We start from the raw sequence: 24,447 nt of genomic DNA on the forward strand, positions 1-24,447 counted from the left end.
TGTAAAGCTATAATCTTTATACACCTGCCTGGAAGCAAATTGTTATTGAACACCGGGTTTTTGTTTTTTAAAAAAGAAATACATCGCTGGTCTTCAAGTGGTGGGACCCAGATCCAAGGTTAGTTGCAACAGGACTACCACTTTGCAGCTATAAAGGAAAGGATTAAGAAAAGGGCCCCCAAATGCGTGTTTGGGTTAAATGTGGGCCCTGGGCCTGAATACGTTGATGATTCCTGGTATACTGTACATACATAAGATTGAGCTTGAAATGTAGATTTGCATGGTGTTGGACCAGGGAGGTCCTTGCCTTGCTGCTGCACGTTGCCATGACTCCCATTTCTGCCTTCCTACCCCTTTGTGTCAACAGTGTGCATTAGTGTGCGGAGCTGGAGGCAGAGGATAAGTAACCAGGCACAGTGGCGTAGCGTGGGTTGTCAGCACCTGGGGCAAGGCAAGTAATTTGCGCCCCCTAACCCGTGGATTTGCCCTAACCCCAGATGTTGCGCCTGGTGCGGCCGGCCCCCCCTGCACCCCCCACGCTACGCCACTGACCAGGCATAATCCATATAAGCCAGTAACCCACTGCAGCAAACAAAAAGGGAAAAAAGAGCCAGCATGACCTAATGGTTAGAGCGTTAGACTGACCTGGGGGAGACCCGAATTTGAATCCCCACTGAGTCATGAAGAGTGACCTTGGGCCGCTCACCATCTCTTAGCCTTACCTCCATCACAGGGTTGTTGGGAGGAGCTATGGAACCCTGTCCACCACCTTGAGCTCCTTGGAAGAAAAATGTATAGAAAGGTAATAAATAAATAGGAAGAAACGCGGGACTGGGGGGGGGGGAGAGAAAACACAGTGCTTTACACTTGGAACTTCTGCCAAGTGAGGGCGGCGCTGAAGCAGACGCGGCCTGGCGGGCGAAACGCGGAGGCGTCGAGGAAGCTCCGCGGGGGAACTCAGGGCCGTCGAGCAGGCTCCACCCCGCGGGGCTGCAGCGTAGGCAGGAGGAGGAGCCTGCGGGGAATGAGGCGAAGCCGGTGTCGGCTGTCGCTGCTGCCCGGCGCGGCGCCGGCACCCGACTGGACACTGGCAGGAGCGAGACCCGACGGAGGGGCAGCCGCCGCCGGGCTGGGAGCTCCGTCTCCGCGAAGGGTCCGCCATGAGAGGAATGCTGCTGCTGCCGCCGCTCCTCCTCCGCCGGCCTTGGCCACCTCCGGGGCTGAGAAGCCTTTGCAGCGCCGCCGCCGCCGCCGCCGCCTCGGCTGCTCCTGCCGCCCCAGGGAAGAGCGAGGCGGGCTCTCAGGTACCTCGCTGCACTGAGGGGGGGTCGCAGGGCTGGGTCTGTTTCCCGTGGCTCCCCGGGCTGCTCCTGGGCTTCGGGCAGCGGGCATGGCATGGGATGGGGCGGCCTCCCTCCCTCTCCGAGCTTCTTTTTTGAGCGGTTGATGGAGGGATTGGACTGTTTCTTAAACAAAAAGGAAAGAAAAACGAAAGGAGCTGAGGAGGAGGAGGAGGAGGGAACCGAGAAGGGGGAAGAGGAAAGGGGTCTTGTTTCCTTCCTTTGAGGCTTCACGGTCTTAACTTAGTGCTGTATTAACTTTTAACTTGAGCTGCTGCTTTGTTTGTTTTGTGCTCTTAGTCTGCTCCCTCTCCACCTCCTCCTCCTCCTCCTTCTCTTTCGTAAGTTCCTTGGGAATGCTGATTGGCCACTGATTCACCTTTTATGTGAATTAACGGGCTGGAAATTTTTGTTGTTGTGCGGCAGGACATTTCATTAACCGTTCATTCTTTTCAAAGTACCTGCCTCTTCTTTTTGCCTCTTTCCCCTTCCTGTCTCCCTTTCTTTCTTTCTTTCTTTCTTTCTTTCATCATAGAATCACAGAGTTGGGAGGGACCCTGGGGTCATCTAGTCCAACCCCTTGCAATGCTGGACTCTCAAAACGCCCATTTGCCATCCAGTTTGAAACCATACTTAACCCTGCTTAGCTTTGCAAATGTGATAGCAGTTTTACTGCTGCACCACTAGGACCTCTCATTTCATCTCCCCACCCCCATCATCACTTCTGTTTCCTTTTTTCGTATAAGAAAATGTCCATCCTTGAGAATGGGCTGCTGCTGCTGCTCACACTGGGGGTGCAAATCTTCCTCCTAGGGGACGCAGATTCAACATAAGTCTTCTGTGCTTCTGTGTTTAGTCTCTCAAACAAGCATGGGCAGCAGCCAGAGGGAGCAGATGGGGGAGCAGAAAGTGTGTGGTGGGGTCCTTGAACCCACCTCTGCTACTTGCTCACCTGGCTTAGCATCAGGGACAAGTACAAAGCCATCTGCCAATTCTACACAATCTTTGGGCAGGCAGTGGTTGGGTTTGAATCCCCCTGTGCTGCTTAGATCTCAGTTGGTGAATGGAGGCTGTCCTGGTCATCTTCAACATTGCCTGCTTGCTTGCCTGCCTGCTGAGAAGCAATCACTGCCATTTGGTAATCGCTGCTGTGCAGTGGTGAGTTCTCACAATCTGCTAGGGCCTTCGTAGTTGCCTAATGGTGCATGCCAGCCTACTTTGCCCTCTTTTCTGGCTTCTTTTTTTTAATTTACTCTTCTCTTCAGCTGTGCTGTCAAGACTGGTCTTAACCATGTGAAGGAATGAGGACTCAACCCCCTGGAACATGTTCTTTTTCTTGTTAGTACTTCTCAATTCTGGAATGATGGTAGAAAAAGGGCTGGTTCCAATTCCTGTCTTGGTAGATTTTCTGTATGAGTATATATACTAATGGGTTGCCATAGCAATTAATATGTAACTCTTGGCAGTTAAAACACAGTCTTCTTGCTGTGCAGGAGCATAACCCAGGCTCTTTGGTCATGGAGCACTTTTGCTTTGCAGAACAAATGGGAAATTAAGAATTTGTGGTTGGTGCAGCCTGCCCTCTACTTAAGGACGCTGAGCATGACCACATACTTAAAAAATAAGTATGTAGAACACTTGCTTAGTAGCTACATAGTATTTAACTTCTGAATAAACAGGCATAGGGCTGTATGTTTCTCAGCAATGGAATTTGCTGCCAAGGAGTGTGGTGGAGTCTCCTTCTTTGGAGGTCTTTAAGCAGAGGCTTGACAACCATATGTCAGGAGTGCTCTGATGGTGTTTCCTGCTTGGCAGGGGGTTGGACTCGATGGCCCTTGTGGTCTCTTCCAACTCTATGATTCTATGATTCTATGATTCTATTGACCTTACTCTGGTATACCAAGAATCCATGTTCATCTCAGTGCCAGTTTCTCAACATCTGACTATCTCCATATGGGCAGCTGTCAACAGAATGGCTAAGAGGTCACCAAACCTAGTTTTGACTAACCACTGACTTGCAGGAGCTTTCCATATTTCCAGGCAGGAGTCTCTTCCAGCCCTATGTGGACATGCAATGGGGCTGAATGTGGGACCTCAGCATGCAAAGCACTTGCTGTGCCACTAAGCTACAGTCATTTCCCAATGGGGTTTCCTTGTCAAATGCATGACAAGGAAATTAAGTGCCCATGCTACTTGGTTGACCGTCTAGATACAACATTAGAATACATGACCTAGATATGTCATTCTAATAATGCTTGACCTCAGTAGTCATACACTGTTTCTTTTAATTTGTTTATTTTACATAGAACAGCAGGCTTTTAACACCCAATGGTTGCTGGAGGGTCCTGGTCTTGGATTTGAGAGGACACGAGTGAAAGCTTTAATATGTTTGCATTACATTCAGGTGTTTTTTAAAAGGAACTTATCTCCTTTTTTATATAAAAAAAGATGATAAATAAATGCTTTAAAAAATAAAGTGATTCCAGTGTAAATAAAACAAAATAATGGTATTTGAGTATGTGGTGCCTTTTCCATCACCAAGAACAGCTATTTTCCCTGTCAGGCTGTTTCTCTAGAGTATAGCACAGAATCACAGACTAACATTAATGTCAAAGCAACCCCCAGCAGCTGAAGAGGCTTGCTTATGCAACAGGTTAATCTTTTAATAAACATTCCCTTAGCTTGTTTCAGTTTTATTTACATATGCATGGAGTAATCCTGAAGAGAAAAGCAAATTTGGGATATGTTTGCACCTGCAGTGATTGCTTTAGTTTTGTTATGCAAGCTGGGCATTTGAACTGCAGGCTCCTGGGATTTTCAAAGGCTCTGGAATAGCGCTGGTTTAAATGCCTAGCTTTAATGGGCTTGGTTGCCAACAATGTCTGGAGGACCATAGGTTCCCTGACTCTCTTGTATACCTTACAAGAACTGATGGCCATATTATTTATATACTGCATTTCCTACAAATAAATCTTTGTTCAAAGCAGTTCACATAAAAACAGTGTAAATGCAAAAGTATGATAATGATACATTATAAAAAGTATAATATCCCTACAACATAACACTGAAAAAATCAACAATTAAAAAATTTATTTAACATAAATCAACATTATAGCAAATGCACACAGTGCAGCAGCAGCAGTTATTTCTTTCTTTCTTGGCAATAGGAAGTTGAAGCATGATGGCTGGCTATATGAGATTGAGATGTGTTGTGTGAATAAATAAGTTTGAGAAAGGATTCTTTGTTTAGGTTAACTACTTCTCACTCAGACTCTGACCCCAAATTAGCCTCACTGTGATGGCCTGGGATTCCGATTCAGAGGATGAACCAGAGGAATCCCAGCCTGCACAGGAGTCCCCGCCTCCAGGGCCGGCTGAACTGGGGCAAGGCCTAGATGCTGAAGAGCCTGCACCTGTGGCAGAGCACCGGGAGCTGGCCCCAGGTGAAACCCTTCTGGCCCCAGAGGGGCTTGAGGACTCAGTGGCTACAGGTGAGCCTCCTCCAGGGCCCAGTAACCCTTCGGCCTCTCCTGATCTGCAGAGGCTTAGGGCAGAGAGGCGAAGGGAACTGGTTGCTCCCAGGAGGAGTGCTCGCCTTAAGGCCAGAGGAGGCGGGGCTCCTGGGGGCCGGAACCGCCCCTGGCCTTAGAAGAGGATAAAAGCCCAGTCAGCCCGGCCCCAGGTTGCGGGAGCAATGTCGTTGTTGGACCTTCCTGTGTTCCTGATCCCTACTCGGCCTCCTGTTCCTGACCATCTGGTGCTCCTGTTCCCTGCTCGGCCTCCTGTTCCTGACCATCCGGTGTTCCTGTACCCTGCTCGGCCTCCTGTTCCAGCGTTCCTGTTCCCCGCCCGGCTCTCCGCCTCGGACCTCGCCCCTCTTCGTGTGGACTCAGACTACGCTCACGGTACCTCTCTCCCGGGTCCAGCACAGTTTGCTCCCGCCACACCCGCACTCCCCCTTCGTTGGGGTGCGTTCGGGAAGAGCCAGAGGCCATGGCTGACCAGGCGGCTGCGCTGGTGGCTTTGGCCCAGAAGAACCAGGCCTTGACTCACACCGTGCAGCAGCTCAGCGACGCGGTTACGGCACTTCAGCAGCACTTGGAAGCCCTACCGGCTTCTGGGGCCGACGCCCCGGCTCCTGGCAAGTACCCAGTGGCTTTGCCCGAGAAATTTGATGGGGCCCCGGCCAGCTTTCCCATGTTCCTCGCCCAAGCCAAGCTGTATATTCAGGGGCGAGCCCGGAACTTCCCTGACGACCGCACCAAGGTGCACTTTTTGATTAGTTTGTTAAAGGACCAGGCGGCCAAGTGGGCGTTGTCGCTACTCAGGCAAGACTCCCCCTTGCTGGCAGACTACACGGGGTTTTGCAATCTTTTGGAGGCTGCGTTCGGCAACCCCCAGAAAGGGAGTCAAGCCAACCGGGCGATTCGGCGGTTGAAACAGGGCAAGTCCACGGTGGCCGCATATACCACGGAGTTTCGGCTGTTGGCACAGGACTTGACCTGGAACGACTCGGCACTGCGGGACCAGTATCTCGAAGGGCTTTCGGACGAGATACTGGACCAGCTGGCCACAATGGAACGCCCCACCACGCTAGACACTCTCATTCAACGGAGTCTACAGATAGACGACCGGCTGGAGGATCGTCGCCTGACCCGGGGCCGCCGACACCTCCAGTTCTCGGCACCAGTTTCTTCCGGCAGCCCCACAGTCACAACTGAGTTATCGGAGGAGCCTCTGCAGCTCGGGGCAGTGCGGCCACGCCTTTCCCCCGCAGAGAAGGTGCGGCGACGGGAGGGGAATCTATGTCTCTACTGTGGCGGAAGTGGACACTACGCTCGGTCCTGCCCTGAGAAACGCCAGCCGCAGGGAAACCGCCAAACCCCAGTAGCTGATGGCCCTAGCTACCGGGGGTCCCAAACAGCGCAGAACGGGCCCGCACCAATGGACTTGCAACATCTTATGGTTCCGGTACGTTTATACCCTCCAGGTGGGCCCTGGATTCTTACCCATGCTTTGGTGGATTCAGGAGCAACCCGTTCTTATATGGACGCTGCTTTTGCTGCCCATCATCAGGTGCCACTTCGGAACAAGCCAGAACCGGTCCAGGTGGAAGCAATTGACGGACGGCTTCTACGTTCAGGAGCCGTTACTCAGGAGACCCAGCCCCTGGTCCTGTGTCTCCAGCAGCACCGGGAGTTGCGAACTTTGGACATTGCCTCTATGCCCCGGTTCCCCCTGGTGCTCGGGATGGACTGGCTGGAAGCTCACAACGTTCAGATTGACTGGGTAAAACGGACTGTGCACTTCCCAGACCCATGTTCCCATGCTCAATCTGAGACGCTGGCGGCCGCGCCCACGGAGGAGGCAGCACCCACGCTCCCAGCCGTGTACCAGGACTACCAGGACGTGTTCGAGGAACGGGGGGCAGACCAGCTGCCACCGCATCGGCCTTTTGACTGCAGCATAGACCTCCAGCCCGGAGCGCCCTTACCAGTGAGTCGCTTATATTCTCTAACAGAGCCAGAGCGCGAGGCTTTGCAAGACTTCTTGCGCAAGAACCTGGAGCGTGGGTTCATTAGGCCTTCCACCTCGCCTACCGCGGCACCAGTGCTCTTTGTTAAGAAGAAATGTGGGGAACTCCGCCCTTGCCATGATTACCGAGCCCTGAACAAAATTACCATCCCAGACCGGTACCCCTTGCCCCTTATCTCGGAGTTGCTGGAGCGGGTGCAAGGGGCACAGGTGTTCACCAAGCTGGACCTCCGGGGGGCCTACAACTTGATTCGGATCCGAGCCGGGGATGAGTGGAAGACAGCGTTTGGGACCCGGTACGGGCAGTTTGAATACTTGGTTATGCCTTTCGGTTTGTGCAACGCGCCTGCTGTGTTCCAACGCTACATCAACCACGTGTTCCAGGACTTGTTAGACAAATACGTGGTGGTGTACTTGGATGACATACTGGTTTACTCCCGTGACCCGGCTCGCCATGAGGGACATGTCCGGACCGTGCTGCAGCGCTTGCGTGAGCACCGTTTGTACGCAAAGCTCAGCAAGTGCGAGTTCCATCAGCGGACTGTGGACTTCCTTGGACACCGGCTCTCTCCAGATGGGGTGCAGATGGACCCTGGGAAGGTGGCAGCGGTTCGAGAATGGGCGGCACCCCGGAACCGCAAGGACCTACAGCGTTTCCTGGGGTTCGCCAACTACTACCGGACCTTCATCGCAGATTATGCTCATCGCACCACCCCGTTGACCCGGCTACTGCGCCCAAAGACGCCGTTTTCCTGGGACAAGGAGGCAGAGGAGGCGTTTCAGGGGTTGAAGGCCTGCTTCCAGAGGGCGCCAATCTTACAACATCCTGACCCCTCTCGACCCTTTGTGGTGGAGACCGACGCCTCCAGTACGGCTCTCGGTGCCGTCTTGTCTCAACAGTGTGGACCTGAAGTGCCACTCTTACCCTGTGCCTTCTATTCCCGCCAGCTCCTACCAGCGGAGCGTAACTATACTGTGTGGGAGCGGGAACTACTGGCCATCAAGGTGGCCTTTGAGGTCTGGCGCCACCATCTTGAGGGGGCACGACATCCGGTGGAGGTGAGAACCGACCACCGGAACCTGGAGTACCTCCAGACCACCCGCAAGCTGAACCAAAGACAGATCCGGTGGGCGTTGTTCTTTTCCCGGTTCCAGTTCCGGATCCGCTACATCCCTAGCTCTCAGAACCAGAAGGCGGATGCCCTGTCCCGGAAACCTGAAGACAACGCAGACACGGTACAGCAAGCAGATCCCACCACGATCCTACCTCCAGCTGCATTCCTGGCCACCGAGGAGGCGGAGCCACTGCAGGCTCGGGTGCGGGAACAGCAGGGTCGACGCTTGGGCCCAGGAACGACTCCGGGAGCTGGCTGAAGGGTCCAGCCCACAGTATCCGGGGCTGGTCCTGCATCAGGGCCTTCTGCTGCACCACGGTCGTCTGTACATCCCGCCAGGGCCACTGCGGCTGGAGGTTCTCCGGATGGCCCATGATGCCCCAGCAGCGGGGCACTTTGGACGGTATCGGACCACCCATCTGGTAAGTCGCGAGTTTTGGTGGCCCCGCCTGAAGGCTGACGTGGCTCGCTACGTTGCTGGTTGTGATGTCTGCCGGCGCGCCAAGGGCCCTACCGGGCGACCCCCCGGCCTACTTCAGCCATTGCCAGTTCCACCACGCCCTTGGCACACGGTTTCGTTGGACTTTGTAGTGGACTTACCCCCGTCTCGTGGCTGTACCTGCCTTCTAGTTTTCTCCGACCATTTCACCAAGATGGTGCACTGCGCCCCCTGCCCATCTGTACCCACAGCCAAGGAAACCGCTCAGCTGTACCTTCAGCATGTTTTCCGCCTGCATGGCCTACCTGAGCGCATGGTGTCCGACCGGGGCGTTCAGTTCACATCCCGGTTCTGGCGAGCATTACACCAGACCCTCGGGACAGAGGTCTGCCTCTCGTCAGCCTACCACCCACAGACCGATGGCCAGACGGAACGGGCGAACGCGGTGCTGGAGCAGTACCTCCGGTGTTACTGCAGCTACCAGCAGGATGACTGGGTCGACCACCTGGCATTGGCGGAGTTCGCCTACAACAACACGGTGAATGCGTCCACCCAGCAGACCCCGTTCCAGGCCAGTTACGGTTATCATCCACGGCTGTTTCCAGAGGTGCTGCCGGCATCCGCGGTCCCGGCGGTGACGGAGTGGCTTCAAGAGCTCCAGTCCCAGCAACAGCTTTTGGTGGAGCAACTGCACCAGGCCAAGGAAGCATACAAAGCCCAGGCCGACCGCCACCGCCAGGTGGGGCCGGAACTTCGCGTCGGTGACCTGGTTTGGCTCTCCACTCGCCACCTCCACCCCTCTCGACCTTCACGGAAGTTGGACGCCCGCTTCACCGGCCCTTTCCCTATCGTGGACCAAATCTCTCCTGTAGCATTCCATCTCCGGTTGCCCGCAACCCTGAAGGTTCACCCGGTCTTCCACAGGTCCCTTCTGAGTCCGGTGGCCCCACCCGATGAGTTCCACCCGAACCGTCCCCGACCGCACCCAGTGTTGGTTCAGGGAGAGCCTGAGTACGAGGTGGAACGCATCCTGGACTCCCGATACCGCAGGGGAAAGCTGCAGTATCTCATTGACTGGAAGGGGTACGGACCGGAGGACCGTTCCTGGGAACCAGCGGCCAACGTCCACGCACCTGCCTGCCTCCGAGAGTTCCATGCGACGTACCCCGGCAAGCCGGGTCCGGACCCTCGGTTGAGGGGGGGCCTGGGAGGGGGGATGGTGTGATGGCCTGGGAGGGGGGATGGTGTGATGGCCCACACTCACCATTCTACATGTACAGTATTGTGGGATGGTTCCTGAATACCTCTGCATGGCTGTATATGCAGGGTAAAAGGTAAGGAGGGAGCGGGTGGCACTGTGGTCTAAACCCCTGAGCCTCTTGGGTTTGGTGATCGGAAGGTCGGCAGTTCGAATCCCCACGACGGGGTGAGCTACCATTGCTCTGTCCCAGTTTCTGCCAAACTAGAAGTTTGAAAGCACACCAGTGCAAGTAGATAAATAGGTACAGTTGTGGTGGGAAGGTAAATGGCGTTTCTGTGTGCTCTGGTTTCCATCACGGTGTTCCGTTGTGCCAAAAGTGGTTTAGTCCTGCTGGCCACATGACCTGGAAAACTGTCTGTGGGCAAACACCAGCTCCCTTGGCCTGAAAAGCGAGATGAGCGCCACACCCCATAGTCACCTTTGACTGGACTTAACCGTCCAGGGGTCCTTTACCTTTTACATATATGCAGGGTATGTGGTTGTGAATTAAACATTGCACACTACACCGGCAACCATCTTCATGATCCCAGAAACTGAAAAAGTGTAACTGTAAACTGCCCTGGGATAAAAAAAAGTACAGTATAAATCAATATGGAATAAATATTATGAAGGGTAACATATAAAGAGTTCAAATAAATAAGCAATCTGAATGCTACTTTGTGTGAAGTTTGAGTTCAGATCTAAAGAATTACAGGCAGCAACAATTTCATGCGGGGGCTCTGTTTCTGGCCCCTGCGTGTGTTAGCAGAGTGTTCCACCGCCCTGCCCCACACCTGTTTCCACCACCATTCTGCCGCCTTCTGGGTCCAAAAGGCCCCACATACCGGTGACCACGCGTCAATTGGACGTGCCTAAAATGGTTGCCGCCTGTAAACAAGAAACTTAAGAAATATAAAGTGTGTAGATTGATGGTGTGTTGAGATGTTTCATATGTGAAATTTGTGATAGGTGTTGGGCGACAGGGCAGGGCCCTACTTTATTTCATATAAGCCTGTATCATGAATTGCAAAGGAGACACATCAGTGGGTCATAGACTCCCAACAGGAAAGGCATAATGTACTCACACTTCTTGGGATTCTTTCAACTCCTATTTTTATTGAGAGCAATAAGGTATTTCAGTCAAATGACAAATATTCATATCGGGCATTAGCTTTATTTGTTTACCCTCCTTGAGGGTGGATGGGTAACCATTGAAACACTCTTATAAATTCAAATGTTACTAAAAAAAACCACAGCTACTTCAATTCAGCCTCCATTGTGAACCGAACCCTTGTCTCCTTTGTGCATCTGTGTGGCACAGCCACAAGCACTGTGGCATTAAACTGGAAAAGGGATGGAGCAGACAGATCCTGGAGGAGTTTCCTTTGTTGCTGTGAGTGGCAGATTGCAGTAAGGACACAGTGGTGTTTACAACTGTGAATGCTTCCACCTTCCATAGTTTGATGTTGTAATGTCAGATAGGGACAAAATATTTTTGAGAATATTGTGACAAACTCAGAACTATTGATGAAGCATTGAAACTTTTGCATGAACAGATGGTAATTTACTAAATTATTCTAGCGGCAGATTCAGGTAGGTAGCTGTGTTGGTCTGTCACAGTCGAAATATATTTTAAAATATTTTTAAAATTGTCCCAGTAGCACCTTAGAGACCAACTAAGTTCGTTCTTAGTATAAGCTTTCGTGTGCATGCACACTTCTTCAGATGTACACACGCATGCACATGAAAGCTTACACCGAGAACAAACTTAGTTAGTCTCTTAAGGTGCTATTGGCCAATTTAAAAAAAAATTAAAATATATTTATTCTAGCAGCAGTTGGCTCTGCACAACCACAAGCGAATATCTGTTGGTATATTTGAAACATGTCCATACCTTGTCAGGGAAAGTATCACCTTTAAAAATAAGATTTTAATTTGAATACTTCCTTGATCAGATGTTTTAAATAAAGTTTTAATGTGTACACTGTGTTTGTACTAGTCTATTCTAGTTGAAATGCAGTGATTCTCCCTCTTAAGCTTTTCGTGACAGAGGAAAATCGGCTTATGTTGCCAGAAAAGTTAAACTTAATTTTCTTTCCATTTTGATTACACTATTCTGAGGAAAGAGAGACTAAATCCGTAAGATCTGTAGATTGTGTTGCTTGCTGACTATATTCCCAGTACAAGTTAATCCAGCCTAGAATCTCATTAAAAACTGTTCCAAGACTTTATGCATTCATTCCCTTATTAGAAAATGGACAACAAGACACGCGAAGACATTTTCTAGAATCAGATTTGACCATATGGAAGAAATGGAGAATGGAAATTTTACCTTTTGACAGTGGCGGAGTATATGCCTGCGCTGCCCAGGGCAGGCGCGCTCCCAAGGGGGACGGGGCATGGAGGGTGCCCTCCTGCAACTCCCACGCCTACCGTGAGCCGCCGGGGAAAGAGGGGAGCTGCTTTGCCACTGGTGCAAAGGGGGGGGGTGACATTCAGTGCGCAAAGCGGCAAAACGACACAGCAGCTCCCGCTTCCCCCGACGGCTCACGCCGCTTTGCTCAAGGTAGGCGTGGGAGTCCGAGTCATGGGTGGGCGGCACGCCAAATGTCACCCCACCCCCGGGATGACACCTGGGGCGCTGCGCCCCCACCACACCCACCTTCTTCCGCCAGTGCCTTTTGATTCTCCTTTAGTCCCAATAATATAACACTCTTCCTTTCGCATAGCAGCCGAATCATCTCTTCCCCCCACCCCAATCTACTCACAAGCACACAGAATGAATTCTCCTGTGTTTTGGGCTTTTTAGCCCTTTTTTTACTTTTTAAAAGAATCTTTATACCTGTGGAAATCTCAGGATCCCCCCCATATCTACACCTCTTGTTGGTGGGTGATGCTGTTTTGGCTTTGTAAGCAACTGCACACTCACCCCCTTAACATTGGAAACAGGTTGATTTTAAAGATGAGGCCAAGACATGTTTTTATAGAGAGAGAGCATTTCTCACAATCCTAGGAAAACAAAAGTATATTTTTGCAAGGAAACCCCAAAGAGGGGCAATATCACTGAGCTGGTAATTTCCTTTATGCATGTGAGAATACGCAAGCAGCACATGTAATTATGTATTATCCATTTCCAAGGAGCAGTCTTCCCAACACCGATTCTGGAGCTGCTTTTTAAACTTGTGCGAGTCCACATACTGCTTGGCCTTCGTAACATCTTAGTGTTTGGTGCTTCCTTAGTCCTGTAAGCCATTAGTGGAAGATTTGCTGACCTAAATAAATATTTTGTTATTGTTGTTAATTTCTTGCCAACTGTGCCCTTTCTAACATTACAAACTGGTTTAGAAGGAATAATATATTATTATTTGAGTGTAGGTTGAGATGAAGCAGATCACATAATTAATTTAACTGGAAATATTTATAGCACATATAGCATTTGGCCTCTGCCATTAACCCCAGCTTAATTGTTCTTTATCTGATACGCATCCGTTTCATTCTTCAAACATGTCTTAAAATGTTGTCTAACAAAATGGCTTTTCATGGCCAAAGAATGTTATTGCTAAACCTTAGAAGTTACACCAATGTGGGATTTACGGTGGTGGTGGTAGGGAGAACCACACATGGAGGAAAGGCAGGAGATATATAACAAACAAATAAATAGTACAGTGGACGCTCGGGTTGCGAACGTGATCCGTGCAGGAGGCACGTCCGCAACCCGCAGCATCTGCAACCTGCAGTGCCGCGCATGCGCCGGTTGCGATCCGGCGCTTCTGCACATGTGCAAAGTGCGATTTAGTGTTTCTGCGCGAGCGCCGAAACCCGGAAGTAACCTGTTCTGGTACTTCCGGGTTTCAGCGCGTCCGTATCCTGAAAACGCACAACCTGAAGCATCTGTAACCTGAGGTATGACTGTATCATGAATGCAAACTTTCTTTTATTTCAGCTCAACATACAACCTACCTTTGGCTTTCTGTTTGACATTGATGGAGTATTGGTACGAGGAAAGACACCAATTCCAGGCGCAAGAAAAGCCTTTCAAAAACTACTTAATTCTCAGGGAGAGTTTTCGGTTCCTGTAGTATTCGTCACAAATGCAGGAAACTGCCTTCGTCAGAAGAAAGCAGACCAGTTGTCTCATATTCTTGGAGTGCCAGTGAGTAATTTTAATGCCTTTTGTATGTATGTGTGTGTGTTTTAAATCACATGAATAATGAAGGAATATTTCTGTTTTATAATTAGTCTACTTAGTTCAGTAGTTCTTGTCTTGCCTTCATAAAGACAACAACTGTAAATCTGAGTTCCAAATCTTACAGGTGTCTTTTAAAATAGATGCAATATGTTCCGAATGATTTCAAGGGTTTCTCTTAGGGGATTAAAATGCTTATCAGTTTCATGTTTTACAGGGCAAATTGTGTGTACTTCTATCCAAGTAACATTAACCTCATGAATTGTAAGCTGTTTTCTCATTATTGTTTTGCTTCAGAATTTGTATATGGTTTAATTTAAACCTTACCTTTGAAACAAGAATCAGATGCTGGGTGTGGAGAGAGACTGAGGCAAGAACTATTTTAAGCACTGGTTGTGTGCTGTGAAAACAGAAATCTGATCTGAATTAATTTTTCAGTACTATTTTCATGAGCAAAGATGTCCAAGGTAAAAGAGAGCATATTAATTAAGGAACTGATCTCCCATTCTTTCTCTCACAGATTTCCCAAGACCAAGTCATGATGTCCCACAGTCCTTTGCGAATGTTCAGACGTTACCATGACAAATGTGTTCTTGTGTCTGGACAAGGGCCTCTTCTTGATATTGCTAAGCAGTATCCTTTGGAAGATGTAGCTTATTCCAGGTTACAGTGGTACCTTGGGTTACATACACTTCAAGTTACATATGCTTCAGGTTACAGACTCCGCTAACCCAGAATCAGTACCTCGGGTTAAGAACTTTGCTTCAGGATGAGAACAGAAATTGCGCGGTGGCAGCAGTGGGAGACCCCATTAGCTAAAGTGGTGCTTCAGGTTAAGAACAGTTTCAGGTTAAGAACGGACCTCCAGAACAAATTAAGTACGTAACCAGAGGTACCACTGTATATGGAAAAAGCTTTTGGTTTTTGTTTTTTTCGTACAGTCATTAATAGGTGCATCTTGTAGTTTATGCTGTCCATGAACTCTGATGAAATCAGTCAGCTCTTAAGTGTGGTCTTGAAATATGTAACACAGCAAGGGAAATGAGGGGCAGGCAAAAAAGAGGAAACATTTCCTATTTTCTTTATTAACCTTTCCAGTTCCTGGTTGCTGCCTCGGTTTCTTGCTCTCTTTGAGCAGGCAGTATCTGGCTTACACAGAGAGGCTGCCACTAACAGCTGTCTACTCACTGTTGTGGTTATGCTGTGTGTTTGTGTGAAAGGGAGACTGCAAGCTTGTTCTGAAGCCATTGTGGGTTCTTGTCTTGGCTGCAGGGAATGAATACAGCAGGAGTGGATCCTAAAGTAGTAGTAGTAGTAGTAGTAGTAGTAGTAATTCTTGGTTGTGTGGCTTGGAAAAAAAGAAGTTACTGCCAAATCAAATTTATTGCTTGTTTCATAAAGCAGAAATGTACATTCCAGGAAAATGTTGCAATAAAATTGTATTGTTATCCATAACCAAATACATTGCTAGTGTTGGATTTTGTCGGCCTATTACAATCGACAGGCTGCGAGAAAACTTCCCCTTATTGGACATGGTTGACCATGACAGAAGACCTAAAGTTTCAGTAAGTATATTGTTTACTACAAATAATTTCTCTTAATAATTGAGAGCTTTGTATTGTCCTTAACAAAAATGTCCTACCTAACAGCCTGGTTTGGCCCTTGAAGTCTCTCTGACCGCTGTTCATGTGCTCATAAATTTAGGATGTTCTACTAGCTTAACTCCACAAAATCTATTTCCAAGCAGTTGCTATATAGACAAATGAAAGACAAATTTAATTGCCTGTATATTGTCCACAGCATTTAAAAGGTTGTACAGTTTGTTCTGAAGGTTACCCAATATTGACTGATCTCACAATAGATTAGGCTGCAATGAAAAGAGCAGAGGAGAAACATGAGGAAATGTTTCCAAGAACTAATGAAAGCGTTGCCCAAGTATCGTGTGAGGTTGAAGAGGACAGGAGGGTTGGACTGAACCAGACTAGTTCAGGAGGAAGAGGCTGGGACACTGACCAGCCCTTTAATTACCTGTACTTCCTCGTTTCCTTTGTGGAAAGTAGTCATGTGTAGCTGCATTACCTTGTGGAACTTTTTTTAGGTCACTCTTTCTTAGGTGTGTGTCCTTTCTTCGTTATGCTGGAGTGCGCATGCGCACACATCTAAGTTCGTTTTGGAGGAAGGAAAGGAAATGGAAGAGGATGATCAAATTTCATGGGGTTTCTATAATAAGTTAATTTGTCTGGCCTGTTCTGAGGATGGTATCACAAGCCTGCAAGAAATAATCAGATGAAAAGTGTCTGTTGTATGCTTGAATCCCATCATGAAAATTGTGAATTTTAACTGTGAAGGGAGTGCAGGATTTTTGTTTCTTTGACAACAAAATGAATTTGATTGTTATTAAAATGTTTTTTTTAAATAGAGAAGAGAATGAAATGCACAGTGGCATCTTCCCACACCCCAGTGCTATCTCATCCTTACACTTAGGATATTGTGTGGCTGAGTATTGTGCAAAAGGTAAAATCCATTTGGGCACAATAGTAATATGCAAACGTCCTGAGCATAGAATCATAGAGTTGGAAGAGACCACAAGGGCCATCGAGTCCAACCCCCTGCCAAGCAGGAAACACCATCAGAGCACTCCTGACATATGGTTGTCAAGCCTCTGCTTAAAGACCTCCAAAGAAGGAGACTCCACCACACTCCTTGGCAGCAAATTCCACTGTCGAACAGCTCTCACTGTCAGGAAGTTCCTCCTAATGTTTAGGTGGAATCTTCTTTCTTGTAGTTTGGAACCATTGCTCCGTGTCCGCTTCTCTGGAGCAGCAGAAAACAACCTTTCTCCCTCCTCTATGTGACATCCTTTTATATATTTGAACAAGGCAATGCTCCACTAGACCCAGAGGAGTGAAGTGTTCGTTTTGAGGCAATTTTGCCCCCCTAAAACACATAGCAGGGGTTTGCATTAGTGAGTGAAGGGGCTCAAACAATTGTTTCAGCTGATATGGAAGCATGATACGAAGCCAAAGCAACAACCAGCAGCAAGCACTTTTCAACAACAGAGGTGCCGTTCCAGTTCCTTGTTGCTATAATAGGTATACGTTTATTTCTTAGAAATGTAAGTGGGCATGCAAAGAATTACGTCTGAACAGGACTTGAGTGCCTGTCAGAGTCAAAGAAAAACCCCAGGATGCTTTTCTTAGTAATGATAGCTTGTTTTTTTTTCCCCTTTGCAGCATCCGCCTGAAGTGGAACTTCCCAAGATTGAGGGTCAGTATGTCCTGCAGCCCATGATTTCTAAGTGAAGTAGAATGCATAGTGGCTTTCAAAAAACATACTACTTTGATGGCCTCTGGGGCCGGTTGTGATGAACCTGACTGGTAGGCGCATAGCACTTGGCATGTAGAGTTTATATTCCCTTGCTCTTTAACACTAACTTACCTATTTGTCTCCTTTCAGTAAGTTCTCTTGTAACACTGCCATTCTAGGCTAAGCCATGATGCTGTCAGTGCTATCTAAGTCTTAGCTTTACAATCCCTATTCCAAATTAGAACTTGAAAGCAAGGAGGTAGACCCTATGACCTGTGCTGGTTGTGTCACTAGTTGACTAGGCATTAGGTTACTAAACGCCCACCCACTCCCTGGCCAGAAAAAAAACCGGTTACTAAAAACTGCTGTATAAAACAACCTACATACATAAACAAATCTTCCAAAACCATATTCCATACTACAGAAATTACCATCGCCATTATTAATTTCATTTATGAAGCACTTGCCATGTGGCATTCTGAAGCGATTGACAAAATCTTAGCTAGGGGTGTGTTTACTTTACATCAAAGATGTAAATTCTTGCTGCACCTTTGTACAATAGTCTAGCCCTGTTCAGGCATTCAGTACGTGTGGGTACCCAACACATAGATGGGCCTGTGGGAATGCACAGTTCTATCCCTGACACATTGATAATTGACACACCTGTCAGACATATCTTCAGGAAATATGTGGTTGGTGTCAATCTGAAGGGGCAGATTCCATGTGCATACAGGGTTGCCATCTTTGTGGAGAAAATCCTGTATGTTGAAACCGTGTGTGTGTGTGTGTGTGTGTGTAGAAGCAGTCCACTTCAGACAGACACTGATCAAGCATTAGTGAAAGAATGGAATGAAGGTAACAATGGACCCTGGAGTTGTTTCATGAATTTCTGAAGACGAAAGTTGATTGAAGACAATATAGCTGCAAATAAGTTACTACTCAGTGGAATTCTGCTCTATTTATTTCGGGCTTTGTACCATCTCATGGAACGTAACAAGGACAGAATTGTTACACTGTAGTAGCTGTGTAGAATTGTCTACCTAATTTGTGTCCCTGTTGATTGCCTTGTAGCGATTGTTCTATTTGGTGAGCCAGTGAGATGGGAAACGAACCTGCAGTTGATCATAGATGTTCTTTTGACAAGTGGCTATCCTGGGAATGCATATGCTCAGGCAACTCACCCACATATTCCTGTACTGGCTTGCAACATGGATCTAATGTGGATGGCTGAAGCCCAGTCTCCAAGGTAGGGCAAGGGCAGTGAGTGCTGGCAGATTTTTCAAGATCTGTACAAACAGCAAGGGAGAACTCTTGGTATCTGAAGAGTTCACCAAGCTTATCAGCATACAACACCGAAAATGTATCATCAGTGTCACCAACATTCATAATTCCTTGATTCGAAGAGCGGGCCTCACTGATCCATAATGCTCAACTTACTTTTGAGGCAAGCATTATGACTTCTGGGAATACCTCAGCTTGGATTAAAATCTGAGCCAGAGGAGAACTTCTCCCATCCCATCTGTCTGTGCACTTACCTGGCTGTTTCTCTGTCAGTGGGAAGACTAATTAAGAACAAAAAACAATCCCTTTCACGCTCCTGATGATGCCCGTCAAGCACCCAGTGCTTGGGTCCCTGTCATAGGAGCATTGCAGGTTGCAAGGGAGGTGGGGAGGATGAGATGGAGATTTCTCACTAGCACAGCTACTGTTTCCAGGGAAGCGGGTTTGAGGAGGGTTGTGCTTCTCCATTCCCAGTAATGTTATAGGGAACAGGACCCATTTTGATTTGTAATTGTGCTTGGAATTAACTGAACTACTATTTTCTGATTTAGGGGTATAGTTTAATTTGCCATGTTCATGGGTGAGGGGGGTTTCCCATCACTACAAAATATATGGAACCAGTGGATATTCCCAGCGCTGCCTGGGATTTTTTAGAGCAGGGGTCAGCAACCTTCTTCAGCCGTGGGCCGGTCCACCATCCCTCAGACCATGTGGTGGGCCGGACTATATTTTTGGGGAAAAAAATGAACAAATTCCTATGCCCCACAAATAACCCAGAGATGCATTTTAAATAAAAGGACACATTCTACTCATGTGAAAACATGCTGATTCCAGGACCATCTGCGGGATGGATTGAGAAGGTGATTGGGCCGCATCCAGACCCTGGGCTTTAGGTTGCCTACCCCTGTTTTAGAGACCAACAAATACTGCTTTTAAAATATGGATAGCGTAGTGTATGTGTGTTAGCTACTCACCTGCCTATTTATGTAAAATGGAATGGAATTAATTCAGCCTTCACAATCTACCTCAATAGAAGTTGGACAAATGGCTTTCCCTTTTTATGTGATATTTTGTTTTTATCCTGGCTAACCATTCATTCTCACTGTCTAAGCTTTATTTTCTGTATATTTTAGGTTTGGGCATGGAACATTCATGGTTTGTTTGGAAAACATTTACAAAAAGATCACTGGCAAAGAGCTGAAATATGAGGCTTTGATGGGAAAGCCTAGTGAACTGACATATCACTATGCAGAATACCTGATCAGGACACAAGCAACTGCAAAACAATGGAAGAAGCCTATTCAAACCCTCTATGCCATTGGGTAAGCTGTTTCTCATCGTAAAATATTCCTGTTGCAAACAGCAACTCATAAAACTTGTTAAAATGAATGAGTCAAAACTCATGATTTGCCAGTCAGTTGAGAAGGGGAACGTTTTAGGTAGGCTATTATTATGAAGTTTAAAAGTGGTAAGGGACTGGAATAAATAAATGTGATTCTCCCCCTGAAAACCTGTTTAAAACTTATCCAATGACATTGCAGATTGTCAAAACCACCCTTCCTCTTTCAATTTTAGCCAGGCAGTAAATAAGTGAAAGAATCTGCTATATAGTTGTACAATGTCTGGCTCCTGGTGAATCTGAAACCACCTTTTTCAGATCTTTTCATCCGTGGTCAGTAGCAAATAAAGTCACCTGCTTCTGTCTGCTTAAGCAGTTACAGCCTACTTCTCTGCATATTTTCACAGAAGAAAGTCTCACTGAGTTCAGTGGTCCTTGATCCTAATTATCTGCATAAGCTTGTCTTTTAGTTCACGTGGTGTTGAAAGATCACGGGCCAAATCCTGCTGATTTCACCTTGGGAGGACTGCATCACAATCACTTTCGGTTATGCCTTTTTGGTTAATCACTGATGCTGGGATACTTATTCAGATTTGAGATGGTTTTGAGATTCATTTTGCTTTCTGTTAATGAAGTCTAATTGCATCCGCTCTGTACTGAGAATATATTAGCTTGCAGTGGAGTGAAAGAAGCCCATCAGAGGAGAACTCTGCTGCTGTAGAGAGCTCTGGAGAACACTGAAGCTCTGCTCTCAGTCACTGTCAGCCTCTCTTTTCCTCACATCCTGCTCATGCTTTTCAGTCTTCACTCCTGTGATAAGTTTTTTTTTTGGGGGGAACACCTTAAAAACATTAAGATTCCAAGATGTCAGCTTCTTGACTTCTGTTGCCATCTGGCAAAATACATGCAGCCTTGGCTATACTGGTTCAGTGTAGGGATGTGTGCGAAAGGTATGAATGGTTTAAATGTGGTAAAATGTGTGAACCTGTAACATGTGCATATTTCACTAATATTGTAGTATTTGTTGGTTTTCACATCATTCCTCTTGACTTGTTTGGATGTACAAAAGATTCTATGAACCAGGGTGAAGTTTATTTTCCCAAAGGCAAGGAGAAACCCTCTGAGACACAGTTCATTGGGCTTTAGATCTACAGAGCTGCTAGACCAGAGGTGAGATGTCCAGAAGGGGAGCTTAGATGTGTGCACTCATAAAGCCCGTAGACTGCAGTATGCAGAGGAGAGTCTGTGCACTGTAATAATGGAAATAGCAAGCTCTATCAGCAGGTGCATTGCGCATATACCCAAAATATGTTTATGCTGATGTAACTTTCTTGACTCCCTAGGGATAACCTAATGACAGATATTTATGGTGCTAATCTTTACAACCGCTACCTTCAAGAAAAGAACTCGAGACGAGGTTCCAAGGCACGTATCCAGGCCACAGCTGCCGGGGGCTCAAGATCTGCCACAGTCTCTCAGGAAGAAGAACTCGAAAACACTTGGGAAAGTGAATTAGCACCTGCGACTGCCACAAGCTGTAGGTCTGTCCTTGTTTGCACCGGAGTTTACAACCCTCACACAGAGGTGCCCTCTGACACGAGGGAGTGCATAACTGAGACTGTGTTTCATGGGCACAGGGATTTTAGGTTTGATCCTGCTTTAGTAGAACCAAACCACATTGTTCCAGATGTTGAAGCTGCTGTCAATTTAATCTTCCAGCTAGAGAACTTTGCACCAAATGAAAATTACAGGACTCCTTAATGACTTTCTTAACATTGTGTATTCTGTGTACTTTTTCTTCCTGAAAAATCAGATGGAAGCACTTAGTGGCATATCCTTCCTAACATGTTTATATTTTTATATGTAACACTTCTAATACACTCCTGCTTGTTCTAACAGCACCTTCCTTTGATATCTAACTTCGGTTTCTGTCCTCTGATATCCCTTTGCGTCCAACACCCTTGCTATGGACTGTGCTTTTTATATGAATTGTTTTTTGCATGCTGACTTCACTATTTAGTCACAGAGTTAAATCTAATGCTCTGAACAGTGAGGAAGAACATCAGCTGTGTTCAGCAGTCAAGGCAAGTCTGTTTTAGATAGTGGTTAATGAACTCTATGCAGTTCCAAGTTTAAAGCAGGGGTGGCTATCCTCCCAGATCCTGTTGTTACTCCAGTTCCCATGAACCCCAGCCAGCATGGCTTATGGTGAGAATTGGTGTGAGTTGTAGTCCAATAACGTTTGAAGAGCCATAGGTTAGCCAACCCTGATTTATATGTTTATTCCTAAGGGATTATAGTGTTCCCCTCTATAACATCTTGCTTTCTTTTGCTACGAATTCCATCCAAAAAAAATCACTGACTCGTTGTACTCTTTTCTCTGTTTCCTTTATGGAAAATAGAATCTGCACTTCAGGGGAAACGTTGTGTTCAGTGCTTTTCTTTGGATTTCCGCTCAAGCTCAATTGACTAAAATTATGGCACAAGCCATAAGTTTGTGCAAACAGCAATGGGCTGAATGGGATTTGAGTGGTATAATGTTTTGCTCAAATCCCGTTCTAAAGAGCTGAAAGTTTCTGGTAGGCTTTATTCCCTTATCTGTCTGGATTTATCATTAAACTCTTAAATACACTCAAGTTTTATTATTAATCATGGTGTTTCTCCTGCACTGAACTGCAGAATGCACAATAGCTGTTTGAGCTACTTTCTTAAACCTGAAACTCCAAACCACAGTAGCGATGTTGAATATGCTAGTGAGGTTCCTTCCCTCTGCAAAGTATCATGTATCTGGTCTTTAATGGCCATGTATCTCATGGATGTAAAGTTTTAAATAATAACTTATTTCTTACATTACCAGTTTTATAAAGCATTGTGTTTATCTAAAAAACAACAACCCTGCCCAGTAAAGTATTTTCTATTTAAAACTGCCTACAGAGCTTTCTTTCTTTGTGCTTTCTGTATATGTCATACGTCTGACCCCTTACTTATTGAAGAAGGCAGAGAGGGTGATTGTGGAGCTACTGCAGATATTCCTGGATGAGATTATCTAGATCCACAATCTGAGTTCAGATCTGGTATGGGAACTGAATCAGGCTTGATCAACCTTTATTGTGAGTGAGGGGCAGGAGTGTGACCCCGTTACTTCTGCTTGATCTCTCCGTGGTTTTCAATACATTGACCATGGTACCCTCCTGGACCGATACAGTGAAATTTGTATTAGAGGCACGGTATTACAGTGGTTCTGTTTGTATCCTCAGGGCTGTGACTATAGAGTAGCACTGGGTAAGTGTTCCTCAGACCCCGGCACTTGTCCTGTGGGGTTCTGCAGAGTACTATCCTCTCCCCAGTGCTATTGAACATTTATACAAACAGGGCCATCTTTACCTGGGGGGGCCAAGGGGTGCAGGGCACCCAGGCCCCAAATTCTGGCTGGTGCCAGGCACCCGCCGCTGAAGCCGCCTAAGCTCTTAACTATATCCGTTATGAAATAATAAATAATTTTGATCATGCTAGAAAAACAAAATACATATATACTTAGGTATTACTGAAATGTATACCTTCTGTTTTACTAAAGGACTTTTGACTTTGTGCGCTCATTTACCAAAGATGCGCCGTGCCAGCGGTGGTGCTTGTCATTCACAACGGCGGCACTTGTCAGACTTGGGGGCGCTGCGTGGATCTTTGCACTCTGGCGGTGCATATGCTAAAGACTTCCCTGTATATGAAGCTTTTGGGAGCAGTTAATAATAATAATAATAATAATAATAATAATAATAATAATAATATTTGTACCCCGTCCATCTGGCTGGGTCTCCCCAGCCACTCTGGGCGGCTTCCAACAAAGATTAAAAATACATTAAAATGTCACACATTAAAAACTCCCCTAAGCATTAGGTGTTTAGGTGGGCCAATAAACTGCTTGAATCCCAGGAAGAAGGCTCTTGGGGTGGATGTTCCCCACCTTCAGGAGATAGGTTGGGGAATGGGGTTGCTCTCCCTTGGAAGCACCCCATGAGCAACGTTTCTGCTGCCAGATTCTGAGTCCAGACCCATTCCATCACAAAGAGTGAATACTCCTTAACTACCACAGAGTTTGGAGCACTTAAAAAGCAGCATTTAATTAAAAGCATTGGAGAATGTGGTGTTCAAAAAGCAAATTGCACAATATTGTTTCCTAATTGTTCCTAATATATTGGCTGAAAGTGGAGCAGGAAATTTTTTGTACATTGCTGTCAATTCCAAAACAGCCGGAGTTGTTTCCCCCCCCCCACTCCCCGCCATTGGCTTGGTTTGAACACAGGCCTAAGCCCCTGCTTTTTAAAAACAGCACAGGAATGGACCGTGATCAGACAAACCATGCCTTGTTTCTGCAAAGTCTGTTTTATTTTTCTAGATGTTCTTGTCACATACCTTTGTAGCTCAATAAAATCTGCGTAGGTGTGGCCATGATTAAAGACAAGTGCTGGGTTTGCTCATAACTCCATGTCATAGTTAAAATAAATCAAGATTTGTAAGCCAACAACAAACCGTGGCTTCAGATTTTTAAGGTACTGGGCAATGTTAACACATGACCCAAAGGCACGGTCCAACCATGGATTCGCATTAAGTGTGAACCAGCTGTGCTGAGACTGAAGAACATTTAAGAGCTTGTGAGCGGAAGAGACAA

The 24,447-nt window shown here is 47.0% G+C and overlaps 1 protein-coding gene across 1 annotated transcript; it reads left to right on the top strand.

The window, feature by feature from the left end:
* Window positions 1–1,088: 1,088 nt before the first annotated feature.
* LOC309335521 (haloacid dehalogenase-like hydrolase domain-containing 5) lies at window positions 1,089–22,705 on the top strand. The gene is made up of 8 exons (XM_081850592.1): window positions 1,089–1,304; window positions 13,613–13,822; window positions 14,376–14,488; window positions 15,327–15,420; window positions 17,089–17,122; window positions 18,233–18,407; window positions 19,576–19,764; window positions 21,125–22,705. The coding sequence occupies exons 1-8, from the start codon at window positions 1,161–1,163 to the stop codon at window positions 21,540–21,542; spliced, it is 1,377 nt and encodes a 458-aa protein (XP_081706718.1). The 5' UTR covers window positions 1,089–1,160; the 3' UTR covers window positions 21,543–22,705.
* The last annotated feature ends 1,742 nt before the right edge of the window (window positions 22,706–24,447 follow it).

The sequence above is a fragment of the Podarcis erhardii genome, assembly GCF_964252035.2.
Source record: "Podarcis erhardii genome assembly, chromosome: 2".
Lineage (NCBI taxonomy): Eukaryota > Metazoa > Chordata > Lepidosauria > Squamata > Lacertidae > Podarcis > Podarcis erhardii.

What these genes read in the sequence shown, in the direction of transcription:
- LOC309335521 (XM_081850592.1), top strand. Translation starts at nt 1,161, where the DNA reads ATGAGAGGAATGCTGCTGCTGCCGCCGCTCCTCCTCCGCCGGCCTTGG. An exon ending in AGAGCGAGGCGGGCTCTCAG is followed by an intron (nt 1,305 to 13,612) that starts GTACCTCGCTGC and finishes CTTTTATTTCAG; the next exon opens with CTCAACATACAACCTACCTT. An exon ending in ACAGAAGACCTAAAGTTTCA is followed by an intron (nt 15,421 to 17,088) that starts GTAAGTATATTG and finishes TCCCCTTTGCAG; the next exon opens with CATCCGCCTGAAGTGGAACT.